Genomic DNA, 21,716 nt, shown 5'->3' on the forward strand with positions numbered 1-21,716 from the left:
GGCCAAGAGACTCGGAGTGCCTTTCCTTGGGAAGGCAAGGACATAGTGCCAGTGTTGCTGGAGCAGATGTTAAGGTACCATGGGGAGGAATAGTCCAGCAAGACATTTCTCTTCTGGCCCCTGGGCGTGTAGGGGCAATTGTTGGACATATTCAATACTAGAGGTGGATCAGTCGCTGGACGTGTTGTATTTTGGAGGAAGGGATGCTGTTTCTTTGAAGATGGGCTTGTAGTTGCTCTCTTTGGCAAGGAAAGCAGGTTTGGATGTGCACATGAGGTGCTCTTAGGGATTTTAAAGGCTTTTTCCAAGAGGCAGAGCTCTCTCTAGCTTAGAGCTGTTGAGCTGTCAGAGGGAATGCAAAGGCCAAGCTCGTGAGCCTTTTGTCCTGGTGCCTTTAGTGTGTGAGCAGTCCCTGGTGCTGTTGTCTTTGGATCCTGACTCTGGGAGAGGGAAGGCATAGGATGGTACCTAGAGCTGAGAAGGAAAGTGCTGAGAACAGCATGTGTGCTGCTGGTTTGAGGGGTGCAGTTGAAGTTGCAGGCAGCAAGAGCTTCCTCAGCTGGCACTGTTTTGAGCTCTGTTTTTGCCAGATGGTTTCAAGTTGGTGGGCAGAATCTGCGAAAGGGAAAAGATTTGTTTGGGCCAAAGAGGTTTGTCTGGCTCTTGGAGTGTGGTGTAAAGAAGAGTCTGCTCTTGGAAGGGGAAGATGAGGGAAATCTTTTTGTCCTGATGTGCTGTTGATTTGAGTGCAAGGACCTTTCCAAGTTGCCTCTGCCCTTGGGGTGGTTTCGAGCAGCGCCAGGTGCTTGGCCTTCTTTTGCAAGTCGTCAGCGCCATCGTGCGGTTGTTTCGATGAGCGCTGACAGTGCCGGGGAAAAAGCCAAGCACTTCGCTGGCGCGGCCCCAGTCGTGTGCGAGCAGTTGGTGGAAGAGCTCCGCTGTGCATCCTGCCTCTTGGAGACACAAAAGGATGTGATCCTGCGCGTCGCGGGGAAGCAAGAGGAATCTTTTCATTGTTGGCTGTGCAGTTTCGAAGCGGCAAAAGTCAAGGCAGTTCCAGCACGGCCTCTTTCTTTCAGAACCTTTTCTGTGCCATCATGAACATGCTCAATGTAACTCACACCCACTGAACTGCATCAAAGGCCCTGGAGATACGCACTTTCCTTCAAGCTCTATGTACTATCCTACCCTCCACCTCTGGCGGATCCCAAAGCCCTTCCAAACATCCAGCAGCTGCACGCAGAGAACAAGTGCTAGAACAAGGCGTTGGCCTTCATAGTCCCTCTAAAGTCGGTAAACTAGGCGAAACATTCCAGTGACCAGCACTTTCCTTCGCAACTATCTATAGAGCGTCATCACATTCTCTCAGAGTGGCTAAGTCCACCCTTGCAGCGCAGCGTTTGCAGCCACAGTTCAGACTGAGAGATGGGCCAGGTGAGAAAGCATTTGTTGACTATCCCTCGTCTCTGGAAGACTTGATACTCGCAGCGCAGTCATGTCCACACACCTTCAGTGTGGCCAAGTTCAAGCAGCTAGAGCTCACAGAGATGGGAGAGTCAGGGGAGAAGACGTTCCAAAAGTACCATGTAGTGACAGCAGCATTAAAACTGTGCACAGCAGTCTACAGCACTGTAGACCGTGGCTTCTCTGACAGACGTGCCATCCTATTGTTGGCTCTCGCAGCTCGGTTGCTAGCTGCTCTCCTGAAGAAAAGAACTAGAAGGAAAAGCCAATGCTGGGCTGCACCTTCCCCTTGCCTCACGTAAAGCCACCTAAACACCCCGCTGCACTCTCTACTTCCCCTCTCCTTGGCACCGACCGCTGGCTGTGTTTTCTGAATCTCAGAGCCGAAAGGTAAGCGCCAGTGTTTTCAGGGATGGTTGGAAGAGGAATAAGTAGTAGCACAAGTAAGTAGCAGTCGTTGAACTTCCTCCTTCTCAATGCTAACGTGAATTAGGCAGGCACGCCGAACGAGTGCCAGCTACGCTCCTTTCTCAGTTTGTACGCTGCGGACACGAGCCCGGTGCTCTGCGCCTTCGTTTGGCCTCCTTAGTAGCCATGTCGCGCTTTCATTCTGCTGGAGTCGAAGCGTCGTCTACTTCTCGCACAGAGCACCGTGACGGCAGCGAAATGCTCCAGCCAACTTCTTCTGCTGACACACGCCTGGGCTATGCACTTTCCCTCTCAGCGACATGCACCAGCACATTCGGTCTTTCTTGTCATCCAAATGTAAAGGGGAAGATTCTCAGCTCCGTCTGGCACAGAGAACAGTTTTAGGTCAACAAGCTCACCCAGAGCTTACCCTCGACGCGTGGAAACCTCTTTTTTTTTCCCCCAAAAGCCCAGAATTTCAGCTGGAGAGTGGTAGTTGTCCCTAAAGAAATAACTTGAGCAGGATTGAGCTGTTTAAGCTTTTTTAGCTTTCCCTGTTGTGGTTTGGTTTGTTTTTTTTTCAAATCTTTCTTGCCTGCTTTCTGGAACAGAGACAGGTTTTACGGAGCACTGGAACGCGGGCGGGTATCTACCCAAGTCCAAGACTGATAGAATTTGTCATGATCCCAGCGCTATGTTGTAATACACAAACCTTTCACCTCATCAATGAGGGTTTTGTCGCTGCAGACTTCAGGATGGAGGTCGTACCCCCCCTACAGGGTCCCCAAGTGCAGGATCTCAAAGATTGAGTAATAGTTTTGGGCGCAGATTAATACAAAATACAGTAACAGGATGAATCACCACAGAACAAACATTTTGGAGGAAAACATCAGGTCCTGTCAGCATCTCCTGGAAAATGCTACATTGCCATTATAAACATATTTCTCTTAGCAATGATGACATCAGAAGGGCAGCTTATCAGACACTGTTTCTGGTCCATATTAAGACCTGGAAATGAAGACAGTCTCCAAGCTATTAACACCTCAAATTGTTCATTGGGAGCAATCTGATGACCAAGGGAAATATCGCTACTCCCATACTGTTTTCCATCTTGTCTTCTCTTCTAGCCTCATTCCCTGCTTTTGTCGGTTCAAATTCACAAATGGGGGCTACCGTTTCCATTGGCTCTACTGGACCATGGCATGTTACAGACCACCTGAGGAGGAGGGCCAGAGCCTCACATCTGTCAGTAGCTCCAGGGACGAAGAGGATTCCCAGAGCCCCTGTTTCAGCTGCAGCCACAGTCAATGGAGCTGCAGCCAGACGAGTCAGCTCACATGGTGGTGCAAGGCTTCTCCAGTGTTCCGCAGGTGAGGTCCCCACCAAGGGCTGAGCCTGGGGAACCATCAGATCCCCTCCCCTGGGCTTGTTCCGCAGTCCCTTGACATTTGCCTAGGGGAATGAGCAGGGGCCTTCAAGAAACTGGTTTAAGGCCACATGTTTCCATGGCAGCACCAGTTGTTTTCCTTGCTGGCCACCATCAGGCCAGCTAAGGCTTTATCGTGATTTCACATCTACCAAAACCCAGTGCTGATCCCAAAATAGGGGTGGAAAGAAATACTGCTCTTTTGGGCAAACAGTGTTGCATGCTGAGTCAGCAAGGAAAGACAGAGAAATAAGTTACACTTAGACTAGGAGCCCAAGAAGAAAGTGAATTAAACAAGTGCCAAGTGGTTTATCTGGGGTATGCACAGAGTAAGACAAAAGCTGTGTGAGAAGGGAGGGAAGGTCTCACAAGTGCCTTTTGTGGCTGTTGGGGTGCAGTGTTAGAGACAATTGAGTGCAGAATAAATAAGCTGCATCACAGGAAGAAAAGGGGGCAGTGACCATAACTCTGTGGCAGGAATAGGGCCTGTGGTGGGTGGTGAGCCAATTTGCTGGATGCCAGCACCCGCTGGTGACAAGTGTCTCTTGCAGGCAGGCGGCGCAGGATTACGTGCTGTGTGAAGCCACCACTGGGAAAAGCACAACCGCAGAGCCAATAACAGAAACAGTCCTTACTTGTGAGTTTATTGATCCCTCTATAGAAGTATCAGCCAAAGAATTCCCTTTCCGAGTGGAGAAGGTAAGTCTCTGGATTGCAACCTGGCATTTAACAGCACAGCTGAGGAGGGTGTGTGTTGCAGTGGGGATACTGCAACATGCATATACCAAACCAGGAGTCCTGTGGAAAGGAATTATATATATGGACGGATTCTTGGTAGATGTTTCAGAGAGATGTTTATTTCTCCAGCCGCATGGCCGGGGCTCTGCTGAGGAACTGTTCCAGTCACCGGACCAAGGGTCCTTCGCCCGCGCAGGGAACACAAACCAACCAATGGGAACGAGGCTGAGCAGGGGCAGGGAAACCCCGTGTCTGTGCCCTCAGGGCCCCTCTCCCAGGGCTACACGGCGGGGGAGGGACCCCAACAGGTGTGTGCTTGTGTTAAAGGCCCTCTTTTTACCCTTCCTGAGGCACTTTGTAAAGTGGGTGAGGATGCTTTTAGAGATGAGACTGGTGTTTAACTTCCCCAAAGTAAAATTGCAGTAACAGCTGCACTGCCAAGGGGGATCGTGGCCACTTACAGAGAAATACCAGTTTCTCTGCTCACTATAAAGGGAGATTTTTGAGGATCCTCTATTACCACAGGCCTGGTTCCTACGGTATATCACCGTGTCCCGCAGCCATAGGGAGGAGGAGGAGGAGAAGATCCAACAGGCAGGAATTGTGCAGCAAGATTGATTTCTTTAATTATTTTACTAACTCTTTTATAGACTTTTTTCTTCATAGTCTAATTGGACAAAGGACCAGCCACCCCTTGGGGGTGATTGGCTAAAATCCTAAAACATCCATTGTCAAAATATCTTTCTACTATACCATAAACAAGACTTTCCAAGGTTGCAGGTGGTTTGGTTGTTTACATTCCCTGCTACCGCTTCTGTGAGAGAGAAAAATCTCTCACCGACTTAGAAAATAACAAGAAAATCCTTGCTAACAGCATTTTCGTACCTACAATCCTCCATGGCAGGGTGATGTCTAAACACTGATACTGTAGGGAAGCTGGGGAAAATGGGGATTCCTGTGAATTCCTCAGGCTTACAAGGAAAAACCCATCATCTCCTGTGTCTCTTTGCCTTCTCTGCTGTTGGCATGAATGCTTTATGGTATAGCTATATGGTATAGCTCTGTGCATTTCCCCAAGCCTCACCTGCCTCAAAGGACCCCCAGACATCCTGAAGCTGCAGTGACGATAACACTGGGGCAGAGCAGGTGCCCTTTAGTCTCTGGATCCCAACTCCTGCGTCATCTTTCCTTCTCCTGCAAGTTGTCTGAAAAAGAGATGTTTCATTATTTGGTTTCTGTAGTTTCAGGCCTCTCCTCTGGTTCCCAGGCTTCCATTGAATCACAGAATCCCTGGAACAGGCAGTTCAGATGTAATTAGAAGCTTTTCAGCTCTCCCTGATTCTGCCTGGCTTCTGCTCAATGCCACACACACTGATTTATCACGTACTATAGCACAGCACCTGTTTGGTATCAGTACATCCAGAACTAGTTTCCCAAACTCTCTGGTTTCTTTAAACCATGCAGGAAGCCCAGCACAATGCATAGAAAGGAAAGAAGAGCCTAGGCTGATCAGAGCTTTGAAGCCACAGACACCTTGTCCCTGTAGCAAGGGCAGCAGGACACAGGTTGCAGATGAACTCCTTTTATGAGGCTGCTAGAGCCAATAAGGTTGTAAGAAATGACTGTACGTGAGTGAAGATCATCTAGTGCTGTTCTGCTCAATAGAGAGACAAAACTAGAGACAAATGCTCTGGATTCACTTTCTGCTTTAGATCTTGTTCAAGCAGCTGCCTCCTCTCAGGGGCCTATTCCCTCATCTGTACGTGGGAGTGTTTCCCTGTCCCCCAGAGGATGCTGTGGTTTCTAAACATGAAAAGCATCTGCTATAAAGAAAAATCTCCTGGAAGGGTAGAAGCAAATAGAAAGGGTAATAGAGATGGATGCCCTTCTGGGGCTGAAAAATGTGAAATGCAGCAGAAGCAGGAGGAGGTCTGTGGCCACTTGAGGTTGTTTTTCCTTGTCTCCCTCCCTTGCTGGCCAGGAGGTGCTATGAGCATTCAGTGATTCTTTGTTGGCATAGCAAAGTCTCCAGAAGGGAGCTGGGGAGAAATACCACTCCTTCCCCCCAGTGTTCTAAAGCTCTGGGCTACACGGTGCAACAAAGTTACCAAGAATCACTCCGTTACATAACACAACTCCCGAATGTGAGACGGGGTTAGAGGCTGGTAACACCAGGGGGGTTCCCTTGGAGTCCCTAGGGATCACTTTCTCTGCCGCTCCTTCCTCTGCCACGGGGGTCTCCTCACGCTCTTTCCCTGCCCCAGCGTGGGAGGCTGAGCCTGCTGGAGGTGTCCATCTGTCCCAGAGTCTCTTTTGGCATCTGCGCATCCCTGCACAGCTCCTGTAGACACTGCTGTCCCCTGAATCCAGGCAGACCGGGCTGCATTTGCCTGCTGCCAGTGTGAGGGGAAGAAAGAGCAAGAGTTCATTAGGGCTTGACCTGAAATGACATTTTGGTGCTTCTGCTTTTTGTCACAGCTTTGGAACCTGAGCAGCATCTCTGTCCCTGCCACCCGCTGGCCCTTGGAATGCACACATGAGCCCACGTATCACTTCTGGTGAACCCAAGTGGCCGCGTCAGTTTGAAAGGGCAGCTGTTGTTTCACTGTTGCATTTCTTGGCTGGTTACAGCCCCTCCGGCCTGTACTACAGTCTGTGCTTGAAGACACAAAACTGCCATGATGCCTTGAGGAAAGGCATCAAAAGCTTGACAAAGGCTGAAGGGAACACTCTGATTACCCCTTTTCCCAAGAGGGTTCTTTAGCTGAAGTTGCTAAACAGGACCAGACTTGACACCGCGGCATGTTTTATTTCTCGAGCCCTCAGTCCTGCGTGGGACTCGGTAACCGGGTGCTGCAGAGGCTCCAGCAAGGCATCAAAGACGCCTGCCCCGCACCCAAGGGTGGCGCAAGATCTCCTCCAGCGCTGGCCTGTCCGCGGGGTGCTTGGACAAACACCAGCGGATCAGATGTTGGCACTCTGGGGAGAGAAGCCAGAAAGCGCCGGTCACTTGCAGAAGGCTCCTGCCCAGCTGCTCCCGGTGCCCACAAGGCCCGGGCCGTGCTGCGTGTGCTCAGAGCTGTGCCGGCCTCCCGGCTGACTCTGCCCTTTGCGGGACAGCGGCACGGCAGGACACGCGCCACCTCCTTCAGCCAAGCGGGCCACACCGACCCTGTTGTCACGGGCCGCCTCCTGCGGCCAGCCCTTGAGGGCAGATGGGCCTCCCATGCAGCTGCGTGAGAGCCACGCTGGGCTGCACGGTGCCATCTGCCAAAGCCTGCCTTCTTGAGGCCGGACACCAACCTGGAGAGACCTGCTGCCAGAAGAAGAGCTGCCCCGACACGATGTCACGGTCCTCCTGGAAGGGCATGTTCCCGCAGACCATGACGTACAGCAGCACGCCCAGGGACCAGATGGTTGCCGAATGGCCGTGGTAGCAGCCAAGGCAGATCCACTCGGGTGGGCTGTACATGTGTGTTCCTAGGGGACACAGGCAGCGCTGTCCAGGTGCAGGCTGCTGGCTTCCAGAAGCAGGGGCTGCACCGGTGGCCACAACTTCCCCCCGAGGCCACCGGGCGTCCCCCAGCCAATTGGCCAAAGCCAGGAAACCATTCTGCAAGGCAAACAAGGCCAGCAGAGCAGCCCAAGCCCTTGCGGGCCTGCCAAGCCGAGCGGCCGGGGCCTGGCTCTGTGGGCAGGGCTGGCAGCCAGCTCCTGGGGCACAGCATCTGCCCCGTGCCAAAGGGCAGCCGGCAGCCGGCTGAATGCCGCACCCCACAGCCCAGGAGGGAATGGGGCCATGCAGTGCCTGGCACTGGGAGCAGGGCCCGGCCTGTGGGCTCACCGGCAAATCGCGTGAAGGCCTGCTCCTGGAGGAAGGTGCCACAACCGAAGTCGATGAGCTTCAGGTCGCCGCTCTCCGGGTCCACGAGGAGATTCTCTGGCTTGATGTCACGGTGCAGGACGCCACAGGCGGTGCAGTGCCGCACGGCCTCCAGCACCTGGCAGAAAAGCCAGCGCGCCATCTCCTCGCACAGGAACCCCTGCTCCAGCAGGAAGGCCAGGAGATCCTGCGATGGCTCCGGACGCTCCATCACCAGCAGGAAGCTGTCAGGCAGCTCAAACCAGTCGAGGAGCTGGATGATGTTGTGGCAGCCAGAGCCCACCTTCTCCATGAGCACGATCTCCATGGGAACACGGGTGCCGTCGGGCTGTGAGGAGGAGACAGTGCCTCCAGCAGGCCTGATGCTGCCCCGTGGCTCCGCTGCCCCGTGCCTGGGATGCCCCAGTGCCCCCTTGGGCAGCCTCCCTGGTGCTTGGGCTTCCTCCCGCCCAGGGGATGCTTGGGGGGTGCCCCCCTGCCCGGCCCCACCACCGGTGTTCGGCATCCCCGGGCCCGCCATGCTCCGGCTCGCACGCTGAGCCCACGCCCGCTCCCCCCGCCCTGCGCCGCCTCCCGCCCTCGGGGCCCGGCCTTATCCCTGCCCGCCGCGCCCCGCTCTGTCGCGGTGGCCCCGCTCACTCACCAGCTCGTACCACTGCAGGACGCTCTCCCGGGCCACGCGTTTGATGGCCACCTGCAAGCCCACGAGAGACGGGGCTGAGCTCAAGCCCTGCCCCGCCCCGCCCCTGGCCCTCCTCCCGCGCCCCGCCGTCCCGGCCACTTACCGGGCTCCCGTCCGAGAGGCGGATGCCCGAGAAAACGGTGCCGAAGCCACCGCTGCCCAGCTGCGGGCCCAGCTGGTACAGCTCCTGCAGCTTCTTCTTTTGCCCTGCGACCGAGACCGAGCCATCAGCCTTGCTCCCAGGGCCCCCCCGGCCAAGTGCCCGCGAGTGAAGCGGGCCGAGCCACCGCGGGCTACGTTGCTCTGACCTGCTTCCTGCTGCGCGCCGGGCAGCGGCCACCGCCTTGCAGCCGTCGGGCTGGCGAGCGGCAGAGCTGGGGCAGGGGAGCGCGCAGAGGCGGCTGCAGGAGCCGGAGGGCAGCGGGGCAGGGCGGCACCGTCGCTGTCCCCGGCGTCGTGGGCTGGACTCTGCTGTTGAGGACTGCCGGGGCTACAGCCCGAGGACTCGCACAGGGGGGTGTCAGGAGCAGCTGCAAACCAGGGAGGGGTTTTTTGAAGCCGTGGCCTCAGAAGCACTGGAAACAGCCAGAGACTCTGCTGCTCTCAAGGGCCCTGGCCTGGCCTGGGGATGCCCCTCAAGAGCCCCGAGGGAGCCTCAGACAGCTCCTCAGAAGATCTCACCTGCTACCAGAAAGGCCTTCCTGGTAGTCGGTGGCCGTCTCGGAGCAGCTTCCTGGAGATGGACGAGCCTCCTGGGTCTCTTGAGGGTTGTCTCCGCCACCAGGCACGGGCTGTTGCCAGCTGGCACAGCCGGCACAGCGTCCTGGGAGCTGTGGGCTGGCAACTGCTGGCTCCAGCTCACTTGCTGCTCCGCCACCTGCTCCTGAGAAGGCTCCCCTGGATCGGGCTGGGCTCCCACTTGGACTTCTGGGCTTTCCCTGGCCACATCAGTTGTCAGGGTTGCGCCCGTATTGTTGAAGTCCGTGAGTCCAAGGGAGCTGGGAGACCTGTCCACAGGCTCTGCACCTTCTGCAGGCTGACAGGTCTCACTGAGCGTCTGCGGGGGATAGAGGCTGTCAGAGATAGCCGAGGCTCGTGGCAGGATGGAGGATCTCTGACAGCCTGAGCTTCTTGCCTGGATGGCGGGTCCCTCGTGGTGTGCCATCCTCGCAAGGGTTGAGGCTCTCCCAGGGATGGAGAATCTTGCTGGGAGCAGCCTCTTGAAGGGATGGAGGCTCCTGGAGGAGCTGGACGAGCCACAGCAGGGCAGGTGGCCTCGCTTCAGCAGCTCCTCCAGTTCTTTCCACAACGCCTGCCACATCCCGGAGTAGAGCGGCACCCATGTCCCATTGCGAGCCCAGAGCAGCAGCATCAGTTCCTGCAGCTCCTGGGCCACTGCCATGCAGGGGCCGCAGCTGCAGGGGCTGTGCAGGGGGCTCGCGGGAGCACGTGGCCGCTTGCGAGGGGTCGCCCGAGGCCTGGAGGACCTGGGAGCCACAGGGGCTCCTCGCTTCCTCCGTGAGCCTCTGGGCTGCACCCCGGGGCGCTTGCGCCTCTTCAATGTCCGTGCCTGCCGCCTCCGTGGTTGCCAGTGGCCAACGGCCCACCAGACAGCCACAGTGGCCAGCAGCAGGACAAGCACAATCACCAGGATGGCACCGTCACACATGGCTCCGGCACGTCCCATCGCGACTGCACTGGCAGCTGCAGGTGCTGGCCTGTGTTACATAGCGACTGCGCGGTGATGTCACAGTGCTGTGGGCCAGGACAGCCGTGTGACATCCCAGCCCTGCCTCTCGCCAGCGCTCAGCCCCTTTGTGCCGTCACAGCCCTGTGCCCACCTCAGGGATCAGCAGAACCAGCTCATCTCTGAAGATGCACATGGCCAGAAAAAGCCTGGCAGTAAGACCAGGAGCTCAGCCTGCTGCAGGGAATCATTCCCTGCAGCAAGTGGCACATCAGGAAGAGTGCTGCTGCCACCAGTGTCAAGCCCATGGCTCCCAGGACACTGCAGCGGTACCAACTGGAAACACCCACTACTTTGTTCCTGAGAAGATCTTCCAGAGACAAAGGGAGTTGAAGTTCCTGTGTCTCTGGGGAGCTCTCCTGAACTGGCTGTCGAGGGCAGGAAGAGTTTTCTGTAACAACTCACCGACTTCTGCGTTGCCTCTTTTCTAAATAAGTCAGGATTTCCCAAGGAGTGCTCATGGTCCTCCCACTGCTCTGGTTTTGACGGGCACAGGGTTCCTTTTTTCCCAATTGCTGGCACACGCTGGGTTCAGATTCACGATGGGAATGCTGTGGATCAAACAGGGGTGGTTTGGTTTCTGCTGAGCAGGGCTTGCCCTCTTCAAGGACTTTGCAGTGTCCCTTGGTACAGTGCATGTTTTCCACTGGGAAGGGAGGGAGGAGTGTTGAAGACAGAGGCAAAGAATGCATTAAACACCTGGGCTGTGTCCCTGTCCCTGTTTGTGAGGTGACCATCCACATCCTGAAAGGGGACAATGTTATTTCTACAATGTTTTTTTCCACTAATATATTTAAAAACACTCTTTTTATTGTGCCCCACATTTCTTCCTCTCCAGCTGAGCTTTCACTGCACCAAAGTTCTCCCTACAGTGGCAAGAGACATCTCTGTGGAAGGAATGAGAAGGAGGTGTCTTTACAAACTATCTGTGGGCCTGATGGTAGATAAAGCCAGATACTGATAGGTGAAAGAAGCAAAGCGAGGAACCACAAATTCCATAGGAATTCCACTAATTGACACAGACTGTTACTCACTCAAGACTCTGCTAATCCCTGGATTTAGAGAAAAAGAACAGAGACACAAGGAAAAGAATGAGGGTGGGGGGTACACATTAGAAAGGGGGTTTGTATTAAGCCATTCGGGAAGTCTGTACCTCTCAAGTACCTCAGCCAGTGGGGAAGGAGAGAGGGAAATGCAGCTGGGAAATTAGGAGAAAAAGGAAGCTGCGTCCTCTAACAATTTGAGAGATCCCATGGGAAATGCCCATGACTTCTCCCTTTATTCAAATAAAATAACAGGACTGCTCTGTCTCTTGTTTGGACATAAACCTGTGGTGTTTGTGGATTAATTTTCCTGACATCTGTATTCTTCTGCTGACCTTCCTTCCACTGGGCACACAGCTTTCTTTTCCATCCTCTTTCCCAGAGAAGATGCCTTCTGCCTCGTCTGCTTGGCTTCCGACATTTGGGAATCGCCTGGTCCTGCGCCCTTAGGAGGTGATGTTTCAAAATTGACCAGCACTGATGGACCCCAGCACCTGCAAAAACATTGTCCCTGGAGACCCTGCTTAGCAGTTCCGTGAGCAGTCTGAAGTCTGCTCTCCTCATGCCCCGAGCTGAGGTTTTGCTGGCCCTTTTCCTCTTGTCAGAGGTTGGAAACTCGATTTATCTGTGGTCACTGTGGCCAAGACGGCCGCCAGTCCCCACTTGGCTCAGAGCATGTGGGACTCAGGCGGCGGCCTGGCTCCAGGGGGGCTGAGCTGGAGAGTCCTGGGCTGTGGGGGCCTCCCCCCTTACCTGGGAGGAGGCTCCCTGGGGAGGAAGAAGGGTCTGGCATGAGCCACAAGGCCCCTGGCCAAGGGACGGTAGTGGGGGACATGTCTGTAGCGGATGCTGTCTGGGAGGAGCTGTGGCAAGGAGTGGCTGTGGGGCTGGGGCTGTCACAGAGCTCAGAGAGGGTGTTCCCCCAGCCCAGCAGGCAGAAAGCCCCTGGCTCACAGCAGGAGCCAAGTTCCAGGTCACCAGGAACAGCCCCCTCCCTCACCAGTGCTCCCAGCCTCCCACAAAGGTTGGTTATGCCCATGGGTGCTGCCAAGGTTCCCTATGGGAACAGGGCTGGACACCCTAAAAAGGGGAATCAACACCCCAGAGGCAAAGCCAGCGCAGGGGGGAATGAGTGGGATGAGTGTGAGAGGACCACCTCTACCCCTCCCATCCCGCACCAGGGAGCAGGGACCTTTCTGGGACAGCTCCAGGAGGATATTCAGGACCATCCTTTCCTGGGACAGGGGTGCCAAGGAGATCCAGGAGGGATCAGTGTCCAGATCTGTGTCCTGGGACACCTTGCACCCTGTTCCCCACAGCCCTGATTTTCAGGAAGGAGCCACAGGAGCCTCCTGGCCATTGATGGATTTTTCTTTCAGGAATTCACTGTGGAGCTCGTTTCTCTTTTTTTTCCTCTTTCTGAGCTCCTGTAAACACGGCATAGAGCTGGAAGGGGCGGGGCGGGGCGGAGAAGACCCAGCTGGGGAAGTCTTGAGGGGTTCTGTGTCTCTGGCACCCTGCTTTCCTCCTCTCCCTTTCGTGGAGGTGTGGGCTGGGAACGGAGCATCTTCCCCGCGTGGCCGCGGTGCCCCGGATCCCTGCCCTGAGTGGAGGGACAACACCGGGCGCCTCTGGCCTGCCCCACGCAGCCAGGGTGTCCCACAGAGCTCCTCCAAACCCCTGCTCTTGGCCGCCAGGGGCCTAATTAGTGACGTATTAACGAGGGACGAACTAAGGTCACTAATTAGGGAGGGGAGGGGAGGGCGGGGAGGGGGCGTGGCCAGTGCCTGAGAGGTGCCGAGGGGGCGTGGTCAGAGCGGGGGCGGGGCCAGCGCTGAGGGGAAAAGGGCGGGAAAAGGCTCGGTGCTGCTGAGGGGAAGCGTCGGGAAGGAGGGGACAGAGGGATGTTGTTGGGAAAAAGGGAGACACAAGAGCTCTTGGGGGCCTGAAACCACTAACAGTGGTGGAGGGGAGCCCAACACACTCCTCCTATGTATGCCTATCCTTTACACAGGGGAAGCCGTGGCTAAAATCCAGGAAAAACAGTGCTGTGGATCCAAGGAATCAGAAGCAGGATCTGTGTGAAGGGTGCCCCTCACGGGAGGCACATGAATCGAACTGAGCGAGGCTGGGGCAGGAGGGTCACGCCCAGCAGAGAAGGGGGACCGTCTGTCCATGCCAAGGCCCAGGGCAGCCCTGTCCCGGGAAATGTGCAGGGAGCGGATCCTTGAGCTGCTGCACGTTCGCGCTGCCCTCGCTCAGCCGGGAGCCCCCTCATTGCCCAGGGGGAGCTGGTGGCAGTGGGGAGTGGGAGAGGGAAAGAAGCGGACAACAAGGATCCGTCCTACACCTCTATGGACTCCGACACCGTGTTCATGGGCTGTGCCAAATGGCTGTCCTGTTGGGAACAGAACCAGAGACCTCCATCAATATCCTGATTTACTGCTCCAGAAAAAGAAAAATCCCAAACATTAATTCCAAGGGGGATAATTGAATATCACCTCGGCATCTGGAGATCTATTACCTGAATCCAGTCATGAGTTTCCTTCAGGTCTCCTCCCTCGGGACCAGTTAAACAGGAGGTGGGGTTAAACCCTTCCCCCCTACTTAATTCTAAATCCTCCTGTTCCATGAGAGGCTCTTTTGGTCAACAAAGCCTCAACTTGATGTGAAGCTTAAGGGTTAGAGAGCCTCCTGCCGTCCTCAGTTACCATGAAAGCCGTGGCTGCACAATTTTGCAAACAATGGGACCACCCCTCGCCGAGGGGTCTAACATTTCAGAAGAATGGGCCATCGGCCTTCAAGTACTGCCCCGTGGTGTTCTTGCACTAGAACTCCTCTGGCGTGGTCCTGTTCAACATCTACATAAAATGCAAGTACTTCTTCCCTGTCTGGAAGGACTAGGGCAGGAGCCTCAGTTCATCTGCTTTTTAACACTTTAAAATTCTGCCAGGTTCTCACCTGGCAGGATAGCAGTGTTATAGGGAGACATCCGTGGCTCCAAAAGACCTGCCTTTAACAGGGACTCAGTAACAGGCTGTAACCCCTTCCTTCCCTCCTGAAAGAGGGTATTGCTTTTTAAACAACACTTGTCCTGGTGGCTTCAAAGTGATTTGGAGAGGTTCTATATCTAATTTTCCACATTTCCCTGGAACTACCCACACTTCTGGGTTTATTTCAGCATAGGCCTTCTCCGGCATTTGACAGACAGTTACAGCAGTAGTAGCTTCCTTATCACCTTTCACAATATTAATTTACATTCCCAGTTTAGCCATCAAATCCCTTCCCAGTAAATTACAATCACAATCAGGAACAAACAGAAATTCATGCCTTTCAAACCTATCCCCCACATTTACCAATAGTGGTTGAATAAAATGCACCTGCTCCTCTATCCCACTTGGTCCCTGAATAATCAAAGAACTTCTTGACAGTTTCCCCCCTTAGACCTAAAGTTGCGAGTGGATCGAGAGGTCCCGTGTGTCCCAGGGAACTGACTTGCTCTCTGTCCACACCCAGCCTGCCTGTTAGCAAGGGCCCCAGTGTGGTGAGTCCCTGGTACGATGGCAGCCCCTGACACCCCTAACAATCCATTTCCATCAAACGGTGGCTCTGCGGTCACTCCCGCATCCAGTGTCCTTCTGCCCTGCAGATGGCACTGATCCCTTCCCCATCGCCGTTTCGATCGGCTCTGCTCTGTGCTGCCCACCCCATCCCCTGGATCCTGGGGGTCCCCTTGATCCCTGAGGTTTATAACCCAAATCCTCCACCCTGGCGCCACAAGCCAATCTGGTGCAGGGCCATCTGCTGGATCCCTGCCACCTGTGTCCTAGGGGCTCTTCGTGTCTTGTACTGGGTTCCCCTCCAGTTATGCCAGGGTGGGACTGTAGAAACAATACCTCCTTGTTTTTCCTGCCCTGGAAGCTGGGGATACAAGGGACCTCCTACTTTGTGGCACTGTCTGCCATTCCCAGGGCCACACAGAGATACCCAGGGACATGCTGGAATGATACTTCCTTGCTCCATGGCGGCTCCCAGTGTCTTTCAGTGGCATCAGTAGGAGCTGAAGATGGCCTGGATGCACTCCCCAGCTGGTGGTTTGCAGGTGCTCCCCCACCCTGGGCCACCCATCTTCATTGAGGGTGTCCCCAGCACTGTGGCACTGCCAGTATGTTCTGTCATCCATGCTGGAAGCCAGCTCGTGGATGGAGACCACCATGGGGCCCCAGGATGTCCGGAAGTTGCCAGGAAGAGGGAGTGGGCTCCGGGCTGGGTGGTGGGATGCCCAACCCCACTACCACAGCCCCTCTGGCTCTCACCTAAAGGTTTCAGGGTTCTCCTCTGCCACCACCTCCAGCACCCTGAGCAGCATGGAGCCACCTGGGGCCCTTACTGAGGTGGAGTAGTGGAAGTATTTTCCCTGAACTGTGTTGGCAGAAGAGGAGGGCAAGGATGTGCAGAGCCATCTGTCCCAAGGTCATGGCTGTGGGGACAAGAGGACAGCCGGGGCACATGGTGGGATGGCACCTGGCACCACCTTGCCCATCCAGGGCACCCTGAGAGCCAGCAATGCCAAGCCTGCAGTGCCTGGTCCTCTGAGACCAAGTGCGTGGTCCTCCCTTTCCCTTCCCAGCCCCTCATCTCCTCCCCTCCCTGCCTTGCTGGGCTCTCCTCACTGCCTCCTCTTTGACCTCCTGGAGCAGCTGCTTATGGATGGACCCTCGGTGGCGACCCCCGGACAGGTCCATGGCAGGACGCTGGGGTTTGGCACCTTGTTGGGATTGAGGGGTCCCTCCAGGCACTGAAGCAACTGGAAGACCAGTTGTTGAGGGGCCACTGGAAGGACAGGTGTGGCCACCACGTTTGCACTGGGGGCGGGAGGTCGCTGGGATCCCACGTCCTGTCCGCCGTCTTTCTCCCAGCTTTCCGTGGGTGGCTGACACTCAGCTCAGCCCTCCATGGCTGTGCAGCCCACCAGGGCCAGCAGGGCCGCGATGCCCAAAGCCATGGCAAGCATCCTCTCAGGACAGGCTGACCCACTCAGGATGGCAGAATCCTGTGGGAGTTGGGCTCTCTGGGCATCCTCTCTGCTTTTAGCTGTTGCCAGTGTCCTTGTCCCACAGACCCTGGCTCTGCCAAGTACCACCGGCTTCTCTGGGTGCTGAAGGGTGTCCAACGGGGGAGGCAGAGTGGTGTGAGGGACAGTGATCTTCCATTTGGGATTGCTGGATATTGTTCTGGGCCCAGCCTGGACCAGAACAATATCCATGAGGCTGTGGCATTGGATGGGATTCATCCCAGTATGTCCCAGCAGGAACCCTCTAAATCATCTACCCAAGCTCCTGAAAGCCCAAGGAGGTCCATGCTGGCTCAATGCTCTCCAGCTGTATGCGACTTGACAGCAAGTGCTTGGACTTTCCAGGAAACTCCAGCCCTCTTAATCTAATCTTGATTACAGGAAAAATGGTGGAGAAGGTCATACTTGGCACTACTGGGAAGTGATGGAAGGACAATGCCAGTGTCAGCCGTAGGCAGCGTGAGATAACAGAGGGAAATTCTGGTCTACCTGATTGATTATCCTGCTGCCATAAGGTCACCTGTCTCATGGGTGATGGGAAGGCATTGCAGGTTGTATTTCAGGATTTTAGGAGGAGTTTTGATCCTATCCCTCACAGAATCCTTCTGGAGCAGGTGTCCAGATGTGAGATGAGCAGGGACAGGGTGTGCTGGGTGAAGAACTGGCTGATGTACTGGTTTTCAATGGGATAGGATCCATTTTCTTCCCAGGAAGTGGGACAGAGTTGGATTTGGATTCAGGATGGGAATGTGGTGGATAGCACGTGGGTGGTTTGGATGTTGCTGAGCAGGGCTTGCCCTCCCCAAGGACTTTACAGTGTCCCTTTGGACAATCCATGTCCCATGCTCTGCCAGCAAGGGCGTGACACCATCATTGTTCCCCTCCTCATTCCTGTGTCCTACTTAGACAAGAATCTTCCACCCACTCTGCTCCAGAGGGCCCTCAAGTGCCCACAGGGAGCCCCTTTCTTCCTCCTGTGGCACTGGAGAGCACTGGGGTGAGGCAGGGCTGTGATGGCACAAAGGGGCTGAGCTCTGGCGAGAGGCAGGGCTGGGATGTCACACGGCTGTCCTGGCCCACAGCACTGTGACATCACCGCGCAGTCGCTATGTAACACAGGCCAGCACCTGCAGCTGCCAGTGCAGTCGCGATGGGACGTGCCGGAGCCATGTGTGACGGTGCCATCCTGGTGATTGTGCTTGTCCTGCTGCTGGCCACTGTGGCTGTCTGGTGGGCCGTTGGCCACTGGCAACCACGGAGGCGGCAGGCACGGACATTGAAGAGGCGCAAGCGCCCCGGGGTGCAGCCCAGAGGCTCACGGAGGAAGCGAGGAGCCCCTGTGGCTCCCAGGTCCTCCAGGCCTCGGGCGACCCCTCGCAAGCGGCCACGTGCTCCCGCGAGCCCCCTGCACAGCCCCTGCAGCTGCGGCCCCTGCATGGCAGTGGCCCAGGAGCTGCAGGAACTGATGCTGCTGCTCTGGGCTCGCAATGGGACATGGGTGCCGCTCTACTCTGGGATGTGGCAGGCGTTGTGGAAAGAACTGGAGGAGCTGCTGAAGCGAGGCCACCTGCCCTGCTGTGGCTCGTCCAGCTCCTCCAGGAGCCTCCATCCCTTCAAGAGGCTGCTCCCAGCAAGATTCTCCATCCCTGGGAGAGCCTCAACCCTTGCGAGGATGGCACACCACGAGGGACCCGCCATCCAGGCAAGAAGCTCAGGCTGTCAGAGATCCTCCATCCTGCCACGAGCCTCGGCTATCTCTGACAGCCTCTATCCCCCGCAGACGCTCAGTGAGACCTGTCAGCCTGCAGAAGGTGCAGAGCCTGTGGACAGGTCTCCCAGCTCCCTTGGACTCACGGACTTCAACAATACGGGCGCAACCCTGACAACTGATGTGGCCAGGGAAAGCCCAGAAGTCCAAGTGGGAGCCCAGCCCGATCCAGGGGAGCCTTCTCAGGAGCAGGTGGCGGAGCAGCAAGTGAGCTGGAGCCAGCAGTTGCCAGCCCACAGCTCCCAGGACGCTGTGCCGGCTGTGCCAGCTGGCAACAGCCCGTGCCTGGTGGCGGAGACAACCCTCAAGAGACCCAGGAGGCTCGTCCATCTCCAGGAAGCTGCTCCGAGACGGCCACCGACTACCAGGAAGGCCTTTCTGGTAGCAGGTGAGATCTTCTGAGGAGCTGTCTGAGGCTCCCTCGGGGCTCTTGAGGGGCATCCCCAGGCCAGGCCAGGGCCCTTGAGAGCAGCAGAGTCTCTGGCTGTTTCCAGTGCTTCTGAGGCCACGGCTTCAAAAAACCCCTCCCTGGTTTGCAGCTGCTCCTGACACCCCCCTGTGCGAGTCCTCGGGCTGTAGCCCCGGCAGTCCTCAACAGCAGAGTCCAGCCCACGACGCCGGGGACAGCGACGGTGCCGCCCTGCCCCGCTGCCCTCCGGCTCCTGCAGCCGCCTCTGCGCGCTCCCCTGCCCCAGCTCTGCCGCTCGCCAGCCCGACGGCTGCAAGGCGGTGGCCGCTGCCCGGCGCGCAGCAGGAAGCAGGTCAGAGCAACGTAGCCCGCGGTGGCTCGGCCCGCTTCACTCGCGGGCACTTGGCCGGGGGGGCCCTGGGAGCAAGGCTGATGGCTCGGTCTCGGTCGCAGGGCAAAAGAAGAAGCTGCAGGAGCTGTACCAGCTGGGCCCGCAGCTGGGCAGCGGTGGCTTCGGCACCGTTTTCTCGGGCATCCGCCTCTCGGACGGGAGCCCGGTAAGTGGCCGGGACGGCGGGGCGCGGGAGGAGGGCCAGGGGCGGGGCGGGGCAGGGCTTGAGCTCAGCCCCGTCTCTCGTGGGCTTGCAGGTGGCCATCAAACGCGTGGCCCGGGAGAGCGTCCTGCAGTGGTACGAGCTGGTGAGTGAGCGGGGCCACCGCGACAGAGCGGGGCGCGGCGGGCAGGGATAAGGCCGGGCCCCGAGGGCGGGAGGCGGCGCAGGGCGGGGGGAGCGGGCGTGGGCTCAGCGTGCGAGCCGGAGCATGGCGGGCCCGGGGATGCCGAACACCGGTGGTGGGGCCGGGCAGGGGGGCACCCCCCAAGCATCCCCTGGGCGGGAGGAAGCCCAAGCACCAGGGAGGCTGCCCAAGGGGGCACTGGGGCATCCCAGGCACGGGGCAGCGGAGCCACGGGGCAGCATCAGGCCTGCTGGAGGCACTGTCTCCTCCTCACAGCCCGACGGCACCCGTGTTCCCATGGAGATCGTGCTCATGGAGAAGGTGGGCTCTGGCTGCCACAACATCATCCAGCTCCTCGACTGGTTTGAGCTGCCTGACAGCTTCCTGCTGGTGATGGAGCGTCCGGAGCCATCGCAGGATCTCCTGGCCTTCCTGCTGGAGCAGGGGTTCCTGTGCGAGGAGATGGCGCGCTGGCTTTTCTGCCAGGTGCTGGAGGCCGTGCGGCACTGCACCGCCTGTGGCGTCCTGCACCGTGACATCAAGCCAGAGAATCTCCTCGTGGACCCGGAGAGCGGCGACCTGAAGCTCATCGACTTCGGTTGTGGCACCTTCCTCCAGGAGCAGGCCTTCACGCGATTTGCCGGTGAGCCCACAGGCCGGGCCCTGCTCCCAGTGCCAGGCACTGCATGGCCCCATTCCCTCCTGGGCTGTGGGGTGCGGCATTCAGCCGGCTGCCGGCTGCCCTTTGGCACGGGGCAGATGCTGTGCCCCAGGAGCTGGCTGCCAGCCCTGCCCACAGAGCCAGGCCCCGGCCGCTCGGCTTGGCAGGCCCGCAAGGGCTTGGGCTGCTCTGCTGGCCTTGTTTGCCTTGCAGAATGGTTTCCTGGCTTTGGCCAATTGGCTGGGGGACGCCCGGTGGCCTCGGGGGGAAGTTGTGGCCACCGGTGCAGCCCCTGCTTCTGGAAGCCAGCAGCCTGCACCTGGACAGCGCTGCCTGTGTCCCCTAGGAACACACATGTACAGCCCACCCGAGTGGATCTGCCTTGGCTGCTACCACGGCCATTCGGCAACCATCTGGTCCCTGGGCGTGCTGCTGTACGTCATGGTCTGCGGGAACATGCCCTTCCAGGAGGACCGTGACATCGTGTCGGGGCAGCTCTTCTTCTGGCAGCAGGTCTCTCCAGGTTGGTGTCCGGCCTCAAGAAGGCAGGCTTTGGCAGATGGCACCGTGCAGCCCAGCGTGGCTCTCACGCAGCTGCATGGGAGGCCCATCTGCCCTCAAGGGCTGGCCGCAGGAGGCGGCCCGTGACAACAGGGTCGGTGTGGCCCGCTTGGCTGAAGGAGGTGGCGCGTGTCCTGCCGTGCCGCTGTCCCGCAAAGGGCAGAGTCAGCCGGGAGGCCGGCACAGCTCTGAGCACACGCAGCACGGCCCGGGCCTTGTGGGCACCGGGAGCAGCTGGGCAGGAGCCTTCTGCAAGTGACCGGCGCTTTCTGGCTTCTCTCCCCAGAGTGCCAACATCTGATCCGCTGGTGTTTGTCCAAGCACCCCGCGGACAGGCCAGCGCTGGAGGAGATCTTGCGCCACCCTTGGGTGCGGGGCAGGCGTCTTTGATGCCTTGCTGGAGCCTCTGCAGCACCCGGTTACCGAGTCCCACGCAGGACTGAGGGCTCGAGAAATAAAACATGCCGCGGTGTCAAGTCTGGTCCTGTTTAGCAACTTCAGCTAAAGAACCCTCTTGGGAAAAGGGGTAATCAGAGTGTTCCCTTCAGCCTTTGTCAAGCTTTTGATGCCTTTCCTCAAGGCATCATGGCAGTTTTGTGTCTTCAAGCACAGACTGTAGTACAGGCCGGAGGGGCTGTAACCAGCCAAGAAATGCAACAGTGAAACAACAGCTGCCCTTTCAAACTGACGCGGCCACTTGGGTTCACCAGAAGTGATACGTGGGCTCATGTGTGCATTCCAAGGGCCAGCGGGTGGCAGGGACAGAGATGCTGCTCAGGTTCCAAAGCTGTGACAAAAAGCAGAAGCACCAAAATGTCATTTCAGGTCAAGCCCTAATGAACTCTTGCTCTTTCTTCCCCTCACACTGGCAGCAGGCAAATGCAGCCCGGTCTGCCTGGATTCAGGGGACAGCAGTGTCTACAGGAGCTGTGCAGGGATGCGCAGATGCCAAAAGAGACTCTGGGACAGATGGACACCTCCAGCAGGCTCAGCCTCCCACGCTGGGGCAGGGAAAGAGCGTGAGGAGACCCCCGTGGCAGAGGAAGGAGCGGCAGAGAAAGTGATCCCTAGGGACTCCAAGGGAACCCCCCTGGTGTTACCAGCCTCTAACTCC

General features: G+C 57.3%; 2 protein-coding genes across 2 annotated transcripts; one reads left to right on the plus strand and one right to left on the minus strand.

Moving 5' to 3' along the window:
• Positions 1-6,854: 6,854 nt before the first annotated feature.
• LOC125331678 (serine/threonine-protein kinase pim-2-like) lies at positions 6,855-10,288 on the minus strand. The gene is made up of 8 exons (XM_048315967.1): positions 9,941-10,288; positions 9,283-9,658; positions 8,910-9,131; positions 8,705-8,808; positions 8,563-8,613; positions 7,881-8,247; positions 7,340-7,516; positions 6,855-7,015 (listed from the first exon to the last, which is right to left on the minus strand). The coding sequence occupies exons 1-8, from the start codon at positions 10,286-10,288 to the stop codon at positions 6,912-6,914; spliced, it is 1,749 nt and encodes a 582-aa protein (XP_048171924.1). The 3' UTR covers positions 6,855-6,911.
• Positions 10,289-17,615: 7,327 nt separating this feature from the next.
• On the plus strand, positions 17,616-21,049 carry LOC125331679 (serine/threonine-protein kinase pim-2-like). Its single transcript, XM_048315968.1, has 8 exons — positions 17,616-17,963; positions 18,246-18,621; positions 18,773-18,994; positions 19,096-19,199; positions 19,291-19,341; positions 19,657-20,023; positions 20,388-20,564; positions 20,889-21,049. The coding sequence occupies exons 1-8, from the start codon at positions 17,616-17,618 to the stop codon at positions 20,990-20,992; spliced, it is 1,749 nt and encodes a 582-aa protein (XP_048171925.1). The 3' UTR covers positions 20,993-21,049.
• The last annotated feature ends 667 nt before the right edge of the window (positions 21,050-21,716 follow it).

The sequence above is a fragment of the Corvus hawaiiensis genome, chromosome 11 (genome assembly GCF_020740725.1).
Source record: "Corvus hawaiiensis isolate bCorHaw1 chromosome 11, bCorHaw1.pri.cur, whole genome shotgun sequence".
NCBI lineage: Eukaryota > Metazoa > Chordata > Aves > Passeriformes > Corvidae > Corvus > Corvus hawaiiensis.